Here is a 17,915-nt window from a genome sequence, read left to right as displayed (position 1 = left end):
TGCCACTTTCTCCCCTTTTCTTACTTTGTTCCACTTCTTCTTTTGCCCTGATCTTTTCCTGGCTTGGTTCAAATTTAGACCCTAGTTTCAGACTGCTTGGTCCAGACTTATTTCCTGTTTCATTGTAGGCTCAGGATATCAGGGAAGAAGCTTCAAGAGATGGAACTTGACCTGGGCCTTGAAGGATGGGTAGAATACAGATAGGTGGAAGGGCATTCCAGGTGGGAGGAGTGGTAAGAGCAAATCAATCAATAAGCATTTATTAAGCATCATCTTCTATGTGACAAGACACATTGCTGGAGAAACAAAGCAAAAAAGAAGGCACTTCTTTCTGATATTGGATATTCTATCTTTCCGATCTTATATCAGGAAGATATGTGCATATCTAGCTCAGAGATGAAAATATGCAAGGTATTTGAGGGACAGTGAACTATCAGTGTTTGGAGTAGAGGTTTTATGTTGGAAAGGGCTAGTCATGAGAAAAATAAGCATTTGCATTAGTTATTGCTCCAGTAGAACTCTTTTGTGATTCAGGCCTATTTATTGCTGCCTTTAATATAATTAATATAATTGAAAGTGGCTAAATACAATTTTTTGTTCTATATATGGTCAGTAATTGATAAATATATGATGACAGAAAATGTATTTCCCTAAATTAATGTTCCGATCCCTTTTAATCCTCACTTTAAAACAATAGGCTAATTCAAGGACAGGATGTGAGGCTCCTACATTGCTACCTAGTGTTGGAGTTTCAGCTTTATTCCTTTGGCTTGTCATTTTGTTAATTATAGAATTCTAGGGAAGGAGGTGATTTTAGAGGTCATCTAATTTTTTTCCCCTTTCCTCTAGATAGGAGCATACTTAAACCATGGCTGGTAAATGATTATACTAATTTAAAATTATTTGGAACTTTAATATGTTCCTTCCTTGCATTACTAATGTTTTATAGTTAATAATATTTTGAACTTGTATATATCCCGGTGTTTTTTTTAATGTTATCTTTTCTAATTATCTGTGATTCATGCTTGAAGTTATCATGGATGCCTCATAAAAAATAGACTTACTGTTTTTCTGACTCTGTTTCCCTAATTATTTTCTTCTTTTAGACCTCGCCACAGCATGTCAAGCTTAGAAAGTATTGTAAACGAAGCTAAGAATATCCCAGCCTTCCTACCCAATGTTTTAGCCCTGAGGGAAGCCTTGCAAAGAGCTAGAGAATGGACAGCTAAAGTAGAAGCTATTCAGGTAAGTACTTTGGACCAAATGGCTTGTGTTTGTTTTTTCTTATCCTAAAAATAAATGAATATTGTGCTCTTGTCAGCTTCTCATTTATTCCCTACAGCCATTATTCTAAACCTTTTTATCACAGCTCAAGCCTAGTTGCATTGTACTGCTATACTTCTGGGTAGCTTCCTTAGCCTCCTCTTTCATATCTTAATATATCCTTCTTTCATACCTGAAAAGGATTTATGAATGTCATTACTCATTCTCTCCTAATCCAATCCAATAAACATGAAATGTCTATTTTGTGCCAGATACTATGCCATAATTAAGGGGAAAGAGAGACAGACCCACCCTGCCTTTAAGGACCTTACATTCTAATGGGGGGATATAACACACAAAAAGAGGCCAGATAGATAACAAAAAGTAATACCAAGTTTGGGGGAATTTAGTTGAGTGGAATTTAAACAGTAGATAGACACAACAGTAGATAGAAAATTGAATGAGCTTCAGAGTCCAGTTTCTGCCCTGTATAAAGGAAAGCATTAAAGTAGTTTTGGTCCTTCATCATCGGCCCTTCAGTCAGAGGAGTTTGAAGGTTGAGAGATGTAGTGTCAATCAAGAATTGAGTTAACAGAATGATGGGATTTCAATGTGATGAATTTAACCTGAGAGGAACAGCTTGTTCTATGAAGTTGAAATCAAGCAAGGCAAGAGATGTAAAGTTGCCCTATCTTCTTATTACAGCTAATCTCTCTCTTTTTTCATTTTTAGTCTTTTTTTTTTTTTTTTTCCTACCTCCTCCAGGGATTTGCTCTAGCAATTAACCTTTCTCAGGCATCTTCAATTTTTCCTTTCTACTGATTCTTTCTTATTTGCCTACAAACTTACTTAGGTCCAATCCTAAAAATAGTTTTCTCTTGATTCTTTTGCCTCTTATTTTTCTCCCTCTTTATACTACCAAACTTGTTGAAAACCTATACCTGCTTTCTCCTTGCCATAAGTAGCCTAGTCAAATTAAAAAATATAATTCTTCTTGGATAAAATTTTTTTTAAAAGTTATTGGTGATCCTGAAATACTAGCGATGAGTCAGTCTTAAACTTCCTTGACCTCTTTGTAGCTTTTGATCACTATTGAAAACCCCCTTCTAACCTCTCTTCCTTTGGATTCTGAGACACCATATTCCTCTGATCTTCCTATCTCTCTAAATATCTTTTCAGTGGTTCATCTGTTTTTCTCTTGGTATTCTCATTTATATATTCCCTTAGTTTCAGCTATTTCTCTCTATGCAGATAGTGCCAAAATCTGTATCTTCAGCACTGACACTTTTTAGAACTTGTCTACCAATTCCAGTCACCTATAGAATATTCATTCTTTCTGTAAACATTTGTTAAGTACTGTTTTGTGTAAAACATTGGGCAAACAGGTTACATGTACCTTCGGAATCTAATGCTTATTGTGCAACAAGAAAATGGTATTTACACACATGTATTGTATCTAGGTTATATTGTAACACATGAAAAATGTATGGGATTGCCTGTCATCGGGGGGAGGGAGTGGAGGGAGGGGAGGGATAATTTGGAAAAATGAATATAAGGGATAATATTATAAAAATATATATAAAAAAAAACAACAAAAAACATTGGGCTAAGTTCAGGAAAATAAAAAATTTAAGTAAGACCCTATGCTCTTGTAGACTTTATAGTTTGTAGGGTATAAGACAAAATCATAGATAATTATAAAACAAAACGTATTTTTGAAGAACCAAGTATTTTATGAGTTTTGGCAGGCAAGAAAGTCATTAGCAAATGTGATGGTAAAGAAAGGCCTCATGAAAGAGGTTGTCTTTTTTTTGGACTTTTAAAAGATGGGTAGGAATTCAGAAGGGAAAAAAGGGAAATGAGACTATCAGGTATTGAGAACAATATGATCACAAGTACAAAAATAGGAAAGTTCCAGGAACAGAGAGTAATACAGTTTGTTTGGAATATAGATTGTGTAGAGGGTGGAAGAATGAGACGACTGGAAAGCTAGAGTCGTCTTTAGTTTACAAGAACCTAATCTCCCTCTTAGAAGAGAAGTTAAGGGGCTCAAGGAATGCCTCTTCATTTTGCAAATCTTAAGGGAGAATGAAGTAGATTTTTTTTTTTAATGGTAGAATGATTTCAGTGTAAATACAAAGACAAAGAATCTAAAGAGGCAGTTGGAAATACCCACTTATACCTGAAGATGAAGGATGCAATTATGTCCAGAAAGGGAGAAAGGAAGGAAGAAGGATCTTTGAATACTTAGAGCTAAGAAATAGATGTATAATTCTTTGTAAGGAGAAGGGAGTTGGATGCTTTGAAGAGGAAGCAGCTGCTTATCTTCCATAGGTGCTAATAGATGAGAAAGGTCTGAGGTCTTCTAGGGGTATATATCCAAGAAAAGGAAAACATTACAAGACCAGAAGATTTCTACTCATATCTGATAATTAGTAGGGGTACAAATGAAACTCCCAGAAGAAATCTAGAACATGGCTGAAGATTGCAGAGTATTGGGCAAGATTTAAGACCTTAGAGTTTTAAGTAGCATTTTTATCACTGCTACTAATTGAAGGTGGGCAACTAAGGTGATCAAGAATCTTGAATCCATGTCATTCGAGGACTGATTGAAAGAACTAGGCATGTTTACCCAGGATAAGGAAAAAACTCAAAGTAATCTGATAGTTGTCATTAAATATTTTTAAGGCTATGGTATGAAGGAGAAATTAGATGTGTACTGATTAGACTGAGAGGGAAGAACAAGAAATAGAACTGAAGTGGATCTGTCTTAAGAGGAGATGGGTTTTTCCTTCTTGGAAGTCTTCCAGGTGAGCTGGAAGATCATTTGTCAGGTATGTTGTAGTGATGTGAGATGGGTTTTTCCTTCTTGGAAGTCTTCCAGGTAAGCTGGAGGATCATTTGTCAGGTATGTTGTAGTGATGTTTCTTCCGAATTCTACCTTAGGTTGTACTAGGTGACCACCAAGCTTCTTTCCAGCTCTTAACGTTCTTTGAAATCAGAGGCTTTACAAGAGAAGAGCAGATTTGGGAGATTGAAGAGCTGGTAATGAAGAGAATGTTCAGGAATGAAATTTTTATTTTTGGACCTTAGTTTAAAAGGAAATGATAGGAATATAGTGCATGTAAAAGAGCTTGTAAATTTTTTTTTTTTTTAAAATTATATATATATATATTTTTTTTTTTCAAGGATAAATTTTCTTTTTTTTTTTTTATTATATATATTTTTTATAATATTATCCCTTGTATTCATTTTTCCAAATTACCCCCCCTCCCTCTATTCCCTCCCCCCGACGACAGGCAATACCATACATTTTACATGTGTTACAATATAGTCTAGGTACAATACATGTGTGCGAATATCATTTTCTTGTTGCACAATAAACAATAGAATCCGAAGGTACATGCAACCTGGGCAGACAGATATTAGTGCTAACAATTTTGATTCCCCTCCCAGTGTTTCTTCTCTGGGTGCAGCTACCCCTGTCCATCATTGATCAACTGGAAGTGAGTTGGATCTTCTTTATGTTGAAGATTTCCACTTCCATCAGAATACATCCCCATACAGTATTGTTGTTGAAGTGTACAGTGATCTTCTGGTTCTGCTCATTTCACTCAGCATCAGTTGATTTAAGTCTCTCCAGGCCTCTCTATATTCCTCCTGCTGGTCATTTCTTACCGAGCAATAATATTCCATAACCTTCATATACCACAATTTACCCAACCATTCTCCAACTGATGGACATCCATTCATCTTCCAGTTTCTAGCTACAACAAAAAGAGCTGCCAGCTTGTAAATTTTTAAAGAGCCTGACATATTTTAAACAGAAGAGGTAGAAGAAAGAAGAACAATGTACCTGTGCTATATGATATCCAGCCTAGAGATTTATTATATAACTCATTCTCATTCCCAAATTAAACAGTCTAGCTGAAATGGCCTTCTTATTTTTCCTTATATACAATATTTTACCTCCCATCTCTCTGTCTTTGTACAAGTTATCTCCCATGTATGATTGGAATATGCTTCCTTCTTTCTATTTCTCGGAATCCTAGTTAATTTCAAACTGTCCTCTTGCATAAAGTCTTTATTATTTCTCTTCTTCCCCCCAGTTACTAATGACCCTCTGAAAAAAAAATTAACCAAGTATTATTTTGAATAAATGTTATATGTCTCTATTATGTGTCAGAGGCAAGATTTGAATCCTGACTCCAAAGTCAGCTTTCTCTCTAGTATGTCATACAAACTTTCAGAAACCATATTATCAGTGTAATATCCTGTAAACTAGTAGTGTCAAACTCAAATAGAAATAGATTTCTGTGTCTGCATTTTGACTTAGAAAACCACAAAATAACATTTTCTGCTATGTTGTATTTTTACTTATTATATTAAATATTTTCCAATTATATTTTAATATGGTTTAATTTCCTGCTGACTGAATTTGGCACCTCTGTTATAGACCACTTACACAAAACTAGGAATTAAATATAGGAAATGTGCTCTTCCCATGAGTGTGTGATAATATAGAGGACTTCATTTATTTGTGTATCTGCAAAAACCTTCACGAAGTTAATAATGACATATTTTGTGATATGTACATACTTCAGAAATTGGAATCAACAAAAGGAAGTTCTATTTAGAATCTAATTTTCCACAAAAAAAAAAGGGGGGGGGGAACTGGTTGCTGTTATACAAATGATTGGAACCTTGGGAGGGAAATAGTCTTCTTTTTATGATTAGTGGTAGAAGAAAGGAAGACTGGCACAATGTCATATAATACTGGATTTCCTCTCCTTCATCTTTTATAATCATTAGATTTTTCTTTTGTGTAGATCCAGTCATGTCACTTCTCAGAAATTTTCTTTAGTTTCTTATTGTCTGCTATACAATTCAGATTTCACAGTATTCAGATAAAGGGGGAAAGGGGCAGGATCCCATGGTATAGGGAAAGGTAGCATGGAAGGAGTGGAAAGTTCTGAAGAATAAAATTGTGGTGAGAGAGAGAGGGAGAGAGGGAGAGAGGGAGAGGGAGAGGGAGAGACAGAGACATACTTCAACTAATTTTTAAAAACCCAATTTCTATAGAAGATGAAAGCAAGACCAACTAATGGAGGTTGACTCCAAAATATGCCATGGTTCCATGAGAATATGTCAGGAAGGCAAAAGCTATGGGCTGCTTCTGGACAAGAAAAGCTAAGGACAACTAAAAGGATCTTTTGTTGTTTTGCTTTATCAAAAAGTCTTTAAGATGATAACTGCTAACAAAGAGAAGGCATAATTGATAAATTCTTATTTTATTTTTGTTCCTTCTTCCAAGAAAATAATCTTTGGACTGGAAAACAGAACAAAAATGGCTAATAGTGAATTTATATTAAAGACAAGTAGGGAGAACATAAGAGAGCACATTGTTTTTGAAGAGTTCAGGTCATCAGGTCTAAATAGATTACATTTTGGAGGAATTAGCAGATGTCATTAGTTAGCTTTTGTCAGTTTTTTTCTTCAATGGTACTTTATTTTTCTATTTACATGTAAAGATAGTTTTCAACATTCACTTTTATAAGATTTTGAGTTCCCAATTTTTTCTCCCTCCCTCTCCTTACCTCTCCCCTCCCCAAGATAGCAGGCAATGTGATATAGATGTACAATAATTTTAAATGTATTTCCATATTTATCATGTTGTGAAAGAAAAATCAGAACGAATGGGAAAAAACACAAGAAAGAAAAAGCAAACAAAAAGTGGAAACCAGAACAAAAATAGCTAATAGTGAATTTATATTAAAGGCAAGTAGGGAGAACATGAGAAGATCATATTGTTCTTGAAGAGTTCAGGTCTCTGAAGGAGATCTTTCTTTTGATTGATAATGATTATTTCTAACACACACACACACACACACACACACACACACACACACACACACACACACACACACATTCACAGAATCTTAGACTTAGAAAGTACTCCAGAGACGACCTAGTCTAACCCACAACTGAGTTGTTTAGTTGTTTCACTTTGTGTCTGATTCTTTGTGACCACATTTGGGATTTTCTTGGCCAACCTACTGGCCATTTCCTTCTAGCTTGTTTTACGGATGAGGAAACTGAAACGAGCAAGGTTAAGCGACTTGTTCAGAATTACATCTAGTAACTATATGAAGTCAGATTCGAATTTAGGTCTTTCTGACACCAGATGCTCTGGCATTCATCTCCTCTGCCTCAACTGAATAAGAATCCCCTTTAAGGCTTTCCTGACAAATGCTTACCCAGCTTTGCTTGAAGGACTGGATTAATATCTTACCTCAGAAACTTAATAGGTGTGTGAGCATGGGCAGGTCATAGCCTCTGTTCCTAATCTGTATGTATAGTGCCCTAAGGATTGCTGTGAAAGTCAAAATTTAAAGTATCTTAAAAATTTTAAGGCACCATGTTGTTATTGTTAAATTTTCAAATATCCTTGGATTTGACATTTTTAACTTGTGTTGCATGTTAAATAGAGGCACTGCTTAGGTGCTAAGGAATCTTAATATTCCAATTTGTAGTGTCTTTGAAGCAGACAGTGTTTCCTAGGGCAAATAATTAAATAATGGAATTTAAAGTGGGCCTAGAATATGACAGTAATTTTGTAAATGAATAATTCAGTGCTAAATCATGAGCCCTTAATTAGTAAAATTTCTCTCTTATGATAAAGATGCTTGACCAAGCCTACCTATTTCCTAGAATACACTGTTATTGTGTTAACTTGGGTCCATCTGGTTCACATGCCTTATTTAATATATTAGGAAATTCAGACATAGAAAAAGGCAAGTAATGTGGCCAAAGTATCATAATTAGCATACTTCAGCATTTGATCTTTCCTATTATTCTTGTTGTATATCCTTTCAGTAGTGCAAATCACAGTCTATTTATGCCTCCTTATCCTATAACTCTCAAAATTCATACATTCAGGGAACTTTTTATTTAGTGCTTATTTAATCTTCTGTAGACTTAGCTCTTGACCTCCTGGGTATTATTAGAACTAACCATTAGTTTTCTCTTTTTCTCATTTCATGATTCTCCTATCTCCTTTTTTACTTTATACTGTCTCTTGTATTGACACTCTACCATGTACTGTATAGTAGTACAACCTTACTTGCCTAATGCTATTGTTTACATACAATATCTGTAATCTTCTTGCCTTTATGTGAGTTGTTCCCTGTGCCTGGATAGCTTTTTCTCCTTACCACTGACTGAATCTCCAGCTTTCTTGGTTCAAGCACCATTTCCTCCAGGAGACCTTTCTTGGTTTTCTTAGTTGCTACTACCCTCTCCAAGATTACTCTCCTGTATTTATTTTGTATGTTTTGCTGTATAGATGTTGATTTCCCCTTTACAATGCTTCTGGGTGTAGATGTTGGGTTTTTTTGTTTTTGTTGTTTTTTTGCCTTCTCATTGCTTGGTTTGGTACTTGACACATAATAAGTGATTAAGAAATAGCTGTGGATTGATTTTGGTATCTTTTATGTTTCTTTTTGTGCCAGTAAATTGTAGTTGTGTGGTAGTTATTAGCATGCTAGCTTAATTTTAACATTGAAGTATGGTCAATTTTTTGTACCCATTCTGACTCTACTTCAAGACCAGCTAAGTCCCTTGAAGAATGAAAGTTCCCTGAATGTATGAATTTTGAGAGTTATAGGATAAGGAGGCATAAATAGACTGTGATTTGCACTACTGAAAGGATATACAACAAGAATAATAGGAAAGATCAAATGCTGAAGTATGCTAATTATAATACCTTGGCCACATTACTTGCCTTTTTCTATGTCTAAATTTCCCTTTTTATCTCTTTCTCCAGGTATAATTCCTAAATTCATGTTAAAATTCCTTTTCTGGAGAGTTTTTCCACATTTTTTGTTTGCTATCATTTCTTATTTCTATACTCAGAAATATTTCAGTAGTCTGTTTCATAAGAAATCTAGCTTAACTCTTTAATTTCTTGTATTTTACTTCAACTCAATCCTTTCCTTTTAAAAAATCAACTAATCAGTAAATATTTTAAATTTCTACTGAGGCACTATGGTAAGAATTCTCTTTCCCCTTCACTTTCTTCCCAACTTGTATTCTGACAGTGCTTTCATTTCCCCAGTAATGTTTACAACATCTTGGTACCAATCTCAATTTTTCTGATTTTTATCAATTATAATTTGGTGTCATGTAAATTACAGATATATCCTAATTTATTCATGAGCACTATAAGGAATAATATAAAAAATTCACTATAGATGCTTGGGAAATACCTTTCAGCAACAGACTATTGGACTAAACCAAAAGGTTTTTTATTTTTTTCAGAATGGCAGCAACTATGCTTACCTTGAGCAACTGGAAAGTTTATCTGCCAAGGGACGGCCTATCCCAGTTCGACTTGATGCCCTGCCACAAGTGGAGTCACAAGTAGCAGCTGCAAGAGCATGGAGGGAACGTACTGGGAGGACTTTTCTAAAAAAGAATTCTAGCCACACGCTGTTACAGGTGAGCAGCAGTGTTACTGGAAGGAGACAATACTTTGACCTACTTTCTTTGGTGGTTCAAAATCTGTAAAGATTTTGGATACTGTAGGTTTTCTTATTTTGGCATGAAATTAAGGTCAAAGAAATTTTTCCTCATCTGTTTTTAAGTTATGTGTTCCAAGAACCACCCACACTAGTATAGATATTATCATAAAATCTCAATTCTCAAGCTGTTTTACGTACTGCTTTTCTTTGTCCAGTTGTTTCAGTCATTTCTGACGCTTTGTGACCCCATATGGGGTTTTCTGGGCAAAGATACTAGAGCAGTTTGTCATTTGTTTTTCTAGCTCATTTTACAAATGATGAAGGGAGGCAGACAAGGTTAAGTGAATTGCCCAGAGTCACACATCTAGTGTTTAAGGCCAGACTTGAACTCAGCAAGAGGGGCTTTCCTGGTTTCAGACCTAGCATTTTATGCACTGTGCCACCTAACTGCCCACTTCTCTTAAGACTATATTGATATCCTTTTTGATGTAGCAAAGGAGAAGATATTTTTATGGTAATTGGGCTGACAGATAATTTTATACTTTGACCTCTAAACATAAAAAGGTCTTGTATAGGGATAGAATACCTTCTCTTTTAAGTTTTTTATTCTCTATGTTCTACTTTTTCACCACTTCATTTAAAAAGGTACTAAGTCCTCGGACTGATATTGGTGTTTATGGAAGCAGCAAGAACCGAAGGAAAAAAGTAAAAGAACTAATGGAGAAGGAGAAAGAAAAGGATATTGACCTTGATCCTCTGAGTGATCTGGAAGATGGATTAGAGGAAACTAGAGATACAGCAGTGGTGGTAAGGGTTTCATTTGAAGAATTCTGTCTTTAAAGTATAATTATGTATGTATATACATAGACATGACAAGGTTAGTTCTATCAATGTGTATAAATAGGTTATTTCAACCTTCCCAATAAATTTTGGAGGGAAAATACTTTTCCCCCTTCTCCTTAAGATTACTCCTTCCATCTTTACTCTGGACTCCATCTTTCCCAGCTTTTCAGGATCCTTGGTCCTACAAATATCTTCTTAAATATTTTAAATATCTTTCTGCATAGACTACCTTCAAACATAAATGGGCACTTCTTTTTCAATTACCCTGTCTTTTTTTTTTTTTTTAAAGAAAGAAAACGAAATTTGACCTTGCTTCCCATTTTACTTACTGATTTCCTTATTCTTTTTAAAATTTTCTGTTAATTTCTCTTTTCTTTGAACTTCTATTGTACATTAAGTACTACATAGTTCTACATTTTCATGTATGATAATTTTTGCATTTCCAACTAGTTATATTGAAGATTAGGGATCATGTTTTATAGTACTTATTTCTCTCCCATCGTGTTTAACATAGCATAGTAGATATTCAATATATTTGATTATCTAGATTACAGAAAAAGGAAACTATTCTTCATTGTTTGGTTCCTTATTTATTTTTTTATTTTGAACTTAAATGCTAAAAAGGAGCATTACTTAGCATGATGCAAAAACATGTAGTCAAATAGTCTTTTCATACTTATTTTTAAAAAATTAATGTTCCATGTGTTATAATAAATTCCATGTTACTTTAAGAATTCTTTTTCTTATTTATGGTTTCTTCTCTTTTCTTTTATACATTTAAAATGTTTCCATGACCTTTTCTTTTTTACTACTCTTTAAGTCTTTCCTCTCCCCCTTCTAAAGTTAAAAAACTTGAGAATTAAAAGTAAAGCAAAAACTCAAAAAGTAAGTATAATCAGATAAAACAAATCTAAAAAATGTATGTCTCTTTCTTTAACTTAAGATCATCACCTTTCTGCCTGGAGTAGAATTTCCTTGATTGTAAATGCTCTGAAGACATAGTTGGGTCATTGGTTATAGTTGTCTTTCAAAAATAATTTTATTTTTTATTTATTAAATATAATTTTAAAATCAGCAAATATTTGCCTCTTCTTCTCTCACCCCCCCCTCAACAATTGAAAAAAAAAAAAAGAAAAAACAAATTCCTGCATTAGTTATGTCTTTAAAAAAGGGTCTTCTGAGTCTTTCACTTCTTTATTAGCATATTTTATCATCCTTTGGAATCATGGTTGGTTATTACATTAACAGAGTTCCTTAGTCTTTCAAAGTTGATCGTCTTACAATATTTTTATATAAATTATTTTCTTGATTCTGCTCACTGCCTTCTGTATGGGTTTATCCATAAGTCTTCTCTGAAATTGTCCCTGTTATCATTTTAACCCATTATCATTTTAATAGCGCCACAGTGTGCATCACATTTGCATAATACGTGTTCAGCTGTTTGGCCGTTGATGAGCACCCTCAGTTTCCAGTTCTTTGTCCCTTTGAAAATAGTTGTTTGCTTTGATTAGGACTGACTCTCTTATGATCTACTTTGTCTCCTATTCCTTTTTTTTTCCTTTTGCTTCCCATTTCTCTGTTTTAAGTGGAATGTATTGCCAAACCCATTGTATTCATGTATCTTTTTTCTTCCTTTAACCAGTCAAAATGAGTATGAGGGTCAGTTATTATTCAGGCTTTCCATTTTTTCCTCTGTGTTTATATGGATTCAAGCTGAATGTCCTGAGATATATTTACTTCTCTCCCCTTTCCTTCATAAAAAAAAAAAAAAAAAAAAAGTACATTCCTCTTACCATTCTTTTTGAAAGATCATCAAGATATAAAAGAACCCCCACCCCCTTCGACCTTCTGGACTCCTCATAGAACTTGCTGATGATAGAGTTCATAGTAGATACATGTGTTATTTCTCAAAATAATAATGTAAACAGTTTATTTTGTTTAGTCCTTTGTTTTTTTTCCCCTAGTAAATTTATTTATTTTTAATACACATTACTTTATGAATCATGTTGGAAGAGAAAAACCATGGGAGAGAGAGAAAAAAAACAGGAAAAAAAGAAGTAGACATAGAATGTGTTGATTTAATTCAACCTCTATAGTTCTTTTTTTGGATGCAGATGGCATTTTCTGTCCAAAATCTATTGGGATTGCCTTAAATCACTGAACTTAATTTCATGCTTGATCATCACACATTTTTGCTGTGTACAATGTACTCCTGGTTCTGCTTTTTTATTCAACATCAGTTCATGTAATCTTTCCGGGACTTCTTTAGTCCTTTATGAATGTTTCCTTATGTTTAGTAATGTTTCTTTTGTCTCTTGACACATTTAGAAGTTTCTGGGAATATCTTTTAATCAGGATTGTTTGGAAGTCCTGTTTCTTTTAAGGGCTATTTCCCTTACCTTGTATACGCAGTTTTGCTGGCTAAGTTTTCTTGACTCTAAATTTATATCTTTTGCCTTGTTATGTAACATATTCCAAGCTTTCCTGTCTTTATGTTATGGCTACTAAGTTTTAAATGATTTTAATTTCTTGGTACTTAATTTTTTTCTTTTTTTTAATGGTCGTTTGCAGTATTTTTTCTTTGGCCTGGATGCTTTGGATTTGGGCTGCAATGTTTCTGGAAGTTTTCATGTTAGTCTTTCCTATGGGAAGTGACTTGATGAGTTCTTTTTATTTTTACTTTGGTCTCTGATTCTAAGAGATCTGGGCAGTTGTATTTTGTGGTTTCTTGAGATATATCCAGGCTCTTTTTTGGGGGGAAGGGGGGGCTTTACCTTTTCTTAATGTGTTTTTTGAGGATGATTTTTTTTTTTTTTTTTTTTTTGCTAAGTACTACCTTTCATTTTCTTCTAATTTTTTTTTTTTCAGTATTTTGACTTTGTTTTACTATTTTTCATTGCTTCGTGGATTCTTTGGTTTACCTTTGGTTCATTCTTATTTATAGGGAATTTGTTGCCTGAGCAAGGTTTATATATCTCATGTCAAGGTGTTAATTCCCTTTCCATTTCTCTCTTCTTTAGCTTTTATTTATTTTCCAATTTTTTTCTCTAGAACTATAATTTTATTTATAAAAACATAACTCTTTTTTTTAAACTCTAGCTTTATTTCATCTAGTAATTCTGGTTAAAATTTTGCCTAATCTGTTTTTCTTTGAGGCTTTGCTTATAAATGTTTTTAAATCTTTTTCTTCTGGGTTTTTGACTATCCCTGTCACCATAATACCTTTATATCTTATTCTTTAATAATATCTTTATATCTTGTTCTTCTATGATGTTAGGGCAAGCTTTGCACCTTTTGGAGGGAATGTCTCAACTGATCCAGCTACTATTTTCTTGGGGTATTGTGTGTTGTTTTATTTGGGATCTCAAAGATAGCTTGGGCTGAGGACCTACAAGATAGCAGGACTCCTAAAGTAGTCTGATCCAGGGCACAGTCTGATCACTTGCTGCCTGTTTTGAGTTCCACAAATTCCTGACCTAGATTTGGGGTTGATCTACGTGTTTATGGGCTTATTCCATTTGATGTTTCAGAAGACTGCTTGTGGAACCACTACCAACTAGGTAGGAAGCTCTGCTGGTTCATATTATAGATTTCCCTTTGTCTGGAATTCCTGTCCTGCTCTGAAGCTGTATAAGCTGCAGATTAGCCTAGGAGCTAGAACTGGGATCCTGTACTATGCCTGGAGATCCTTGAAAGAGAGGAGAGTTTAGTGGAAAAGAAAAATAACTTCTGTTTTGGATATGTTGAATTTAAGATTGTATGAGACATCTAATTTGAGAAATTTAATAAACAAATGAAAATGGAGGATTGGAAGCTCAGCATGTGGTTGGAGCCTGGATAAGTAGATTTGAATATCATAACCATAGAAATGATAATTTAATCCATGGGATCTTTTGGGATATCCCAAGTGAAGTAGTATAGACAGAGAAGATCTGAGGGCCCAGGACAGAACCCCAGGCTACCCACCATTTGTGGGTATAACCTGGATAAAAATTCAGCAAAGTGCACTGAGAAAACAGTCCGCTTGGTAGCAAGAGAAGTAGGATAGAGGTAGAAAGGAACCTGGAGAAAAGAAAGTACTAGAGAATAGGGTGATCAAACATATTGGAGGCTGCAGGAAAAGTCAAGAAGTATGAAAGCTGAAAAAAGGCATTGGCCTTTGACAACAAAGAGAGCATTTGGATGCCATATTATAGATTGTTAAGAGAGTGAGGGGAAAGATAGCTCATGGGGGTTGATGGATAAAGGGAGGGCTTTTTGAGAATAAGGGAAGCATGCATTTGTAGGCAGTAGGACAGCAGCCAGTGGTCAGAGATAGAAGATAATCAAGAGTTGAGTTGATAAAAGGAACAATCTGCTGGGGAAACAGGATGTAATGGAAACATTTATGCATGAAGAGGGTTTTGTTCTGGCAAGAACGGCTGCCTTTTCATGTGAGACTATGGTGAAGTAGCTGGTAGTGGCAAAAGGCATCTGGGTGATATGAAAGTAGGAGAATGGGAAAAGAGAATGCTCTTAGTAAATGATCTCAGTTTTCTCAGTGATCTGTGAGGCAAGATTCTCAGCTAGAAGAGAAGGGGAAATTGAGGATGGATGGTTTTTGTTGGCTACTTCCTTTTTAATGGTCACCTCCTTAGTTTCTAGTTTTTTTGATTTTCTTTTCTCTTTACCCTTTCAAGATTAGGAAGTTTGTTTTGCATTGCATTATTCTTTCCTTAGTATTATCTTCTCTTAACTCCTTCCCACTTCCAAATCCCTATACTCTTGACTTCACTGTATTTCTACACTGTGTATTTGTGTGCACACATGTGCACATGTGTATGTGTTCATCATTTCAGATAAGAAATAAGGTTCATCTGATGACTGTATTTCCCACACACTGTATTCCCACACACTGAAGCTACCTTTTTTCCCTCCCAAAATCTTCCTAATAAAATAATAAACTAGCAGTGTTTTCAAAAGTAAAGTACATTTGAGATTAGATTAAAAGGAAGGGAATAACATGTGCTAAGCATTCTGCTAAGCACTTTACAAAAATTACCTCATTCGATCCTCACAACAACCTAATGAGGAAAGAGTTGTTAACCTCATTTTACAGTTTCCTCAACTTAATTGATCACATTTGGTCGTGCTACTTTATGTAGAAATTGAAGGATGTTAATGGATTTTTTTTTTTTTTTTTTTTTTTTTTAAATAACCTTGTCCAGAAGAGCTCAGACCTTTTTTCAGTGATTTTCATGTCAGTGATCAGGAGTGACTGATCAGGACAGGAGGAAACTCTTCCTAATTTACAGAAAATGGACTGATTTTAGTGGAATGATGATTAGACTTTTCAGGCTAACAATGGTGCTTTGATTTCAATCCTATTATGTGTCCTGTGTATTACAATGATTCCCCTTTTTCAGTAAATGTTTGTTTTGCACAGGTGGCAGTATTCAAAGATCGGGAGCAGAAGGAAATTGAAGCCATGCATTCTCTCAGGGCAGCTAACTTAGCTAAGATCACCATGGTGGACCGGATTGAAGATGTAAAGTTCTGTATCTGCCGCAAGACAGCAAGCGGCTTTATGCTTCAATGTGAGCTCTGCAAAGACTGGTTCCATAGCAGCTGTGTGCCCCTTCCCAAAACAAGCTCCCAGAAAAAAGGATCCAGTTGGCAGGCCAAAGAAGTAAAATTTTTGTGCCCTCTCTGTATGCGCTCCCGAAGGCCCCGATTAGAGACTATCCTATCTCTCCTAGTGTCCCTGCAGAAATTGCCTGTTCGACTACCTGAAGGAGAGGCTCTCCAGTGCCTGACAGAACGTGCCATGAGTTGGCAAGATAGAGCAAGGCAGGCACTGGCCACAGATGAACTATCTTCTGCTCTGGCTAAACTTTCTGTGTTAAGCCAGCGTATGGTGGAGCAGGCAGCCCGAGAGAAAACTGAAAAGATCATCAGTGCAGAACTCCAGAAAGCAGCGGCCAACCCTGACTTACAGGTAAATATAGTATGTTCATCTTTTATCCTAAATGAAATGATGACATTTGTCTCTGTGTTATTGGTAAATTAAGTCTGAAATACATTGTGTTTCTACCATCTAGTCTAGAGAGGCACCTGTGATTTGTTAGTTACTAAGAAGCAATTATAGAGTCATATTTTTGCTTGTTTAGGTCAATGATTTAAATCTACTTAGGCCAAACTTTAAAAAAAAGCAGGTGACTAGTCAATGAGTCAATAATTCAATTTCCCATGTCACCAAAATCCTATTAGTGGTCAGTACAAGTATACCTGTGGTTTAAGACTTATTGTTAGCTTCAAGTAATAAATTAATAATTACAGTATTAGTCTTGACAGCAGTATATGCATGATTCTTTAATAGACATTACCATATAGTTAATGAGATAGAAATACTTTAATTGAGTATCTCTTTGGTATCAGACCAAAAGTCTCAGACGTATGTGGGTGCTGGCCCATTAAGAAGACTAGTTCAGAAACAACCTCTGATCTATACTGGTTAAGGCAGATGCTCTTGCAATGTTCCCACACAATTTTATAGACTATAAATTGCAGAGTTAATGCTGGCCTATGTTGGTGAGTAGGAGTTTCAGAGAGAAAGGGGGAAGGAATAGGGAAAAGTAGGGGAGAGATAGAAAGGGAAAGATTGTTACTTCATGGCAGAATGAGATGTAAAAGGTTAGTTTATATTCAATTTACCTATTTTCTTTTCCCATGTCTACTAGGAGGTAATTGGTTAGTGACTGCTATATTAATAGAAACAAAAGAAAGATATTGTTACAAAATTATTAACTGGAGAAAATTGTTGTAATCGTGTAAGTATAATATTTGTAACTAAAACTATGTCCATATTGTAGAATTAAGGATTATAAATGTGATTTTGAGAGTTGAAAGTAACTATGCAGAATTCTTTATAGTAATATTGATTCTGGATAGATTTTACCATATAGATCTCTTTCATGTATAGCTTGGCATTATAAGCACAAACATAGAATGTAATTATTAGCTATTGAAGCTATCCCAAAGTTATTTCTCAGTTCATTTCCATGGATCTAGTCAGAAATCTTCTTTCTTCATTCTGATATTGTTATACTTAGGGACACTTGCCTGGCTTCCAGCAGTCTGCTTTTAATAGGGTTGTAAGTAGTGTGTCATCTTCCCCTCGGCAAACCATGGACTATGATGATGAAGAGACAGATTCTGATGAAGATATTCGGGAGACATATGGATATGACATGAAGGTAATTAAGTAGGTCATATTAAACATTATCAACTAGACATGTTAAATAGTCT

The 17,915-nt window shown here is 34.9% G+C and overlaps 1 protein-coding gene across 5 annotated transcripts in view; it reads left to right on the top strand.

Moving 5' to 3' along the window:
• The window catches only part of KDM5A (lysine demethylase 5A), a 91,809-nt gene that overhangs the window by 57,480 nt on the left and 16,414 nt on the right, over positions 1-17,915 (top strand). For all 5 annotated transcript variants that reach the window (XM_074269314.1, XM_074269312.1, XM_074269313.1 and 2 more), the window contains 5 exons: positions 1,107-1,245; positions 9,583-9,762; positions 10,431-10,592; positions 16,054-16,605; positions 17,720-17,863. In XM_074269314.1, coding sequence (XP_074125415.1) covers positions 1,107-1,245; positions 9,583-9,762; positions 10,431-10,592; positions 16,054-16,605; positions 17,720-17,863 — 1,177 coding nt within the window. The remainder of the gene's footprint in view (positions 1-1,106; positions 1,246-9,582; positions 9,763-10,430; positions 10,593-16,053; positions 16,606-17,719; positions 17,864-17,915) is intronic.

This window comes from Sminthopsis crassicaudata, chromosome 5, assembly GCF_048593235.1.
Source record: "Sminthopsis crassicaudata isolate SCR6 chromosome 5, ASM4859323v1, whole genome shotgun sequence".
NCBI lineage: Eukaryota > Metazoa > Chordata > Mammalia > Dasyuromorphia > Dasyuridae > Sminthopsis > Sminthopsis crassicaudata.
This window is presented reverse-complemented; position numbering and strand designations above follow the sequence as displayed.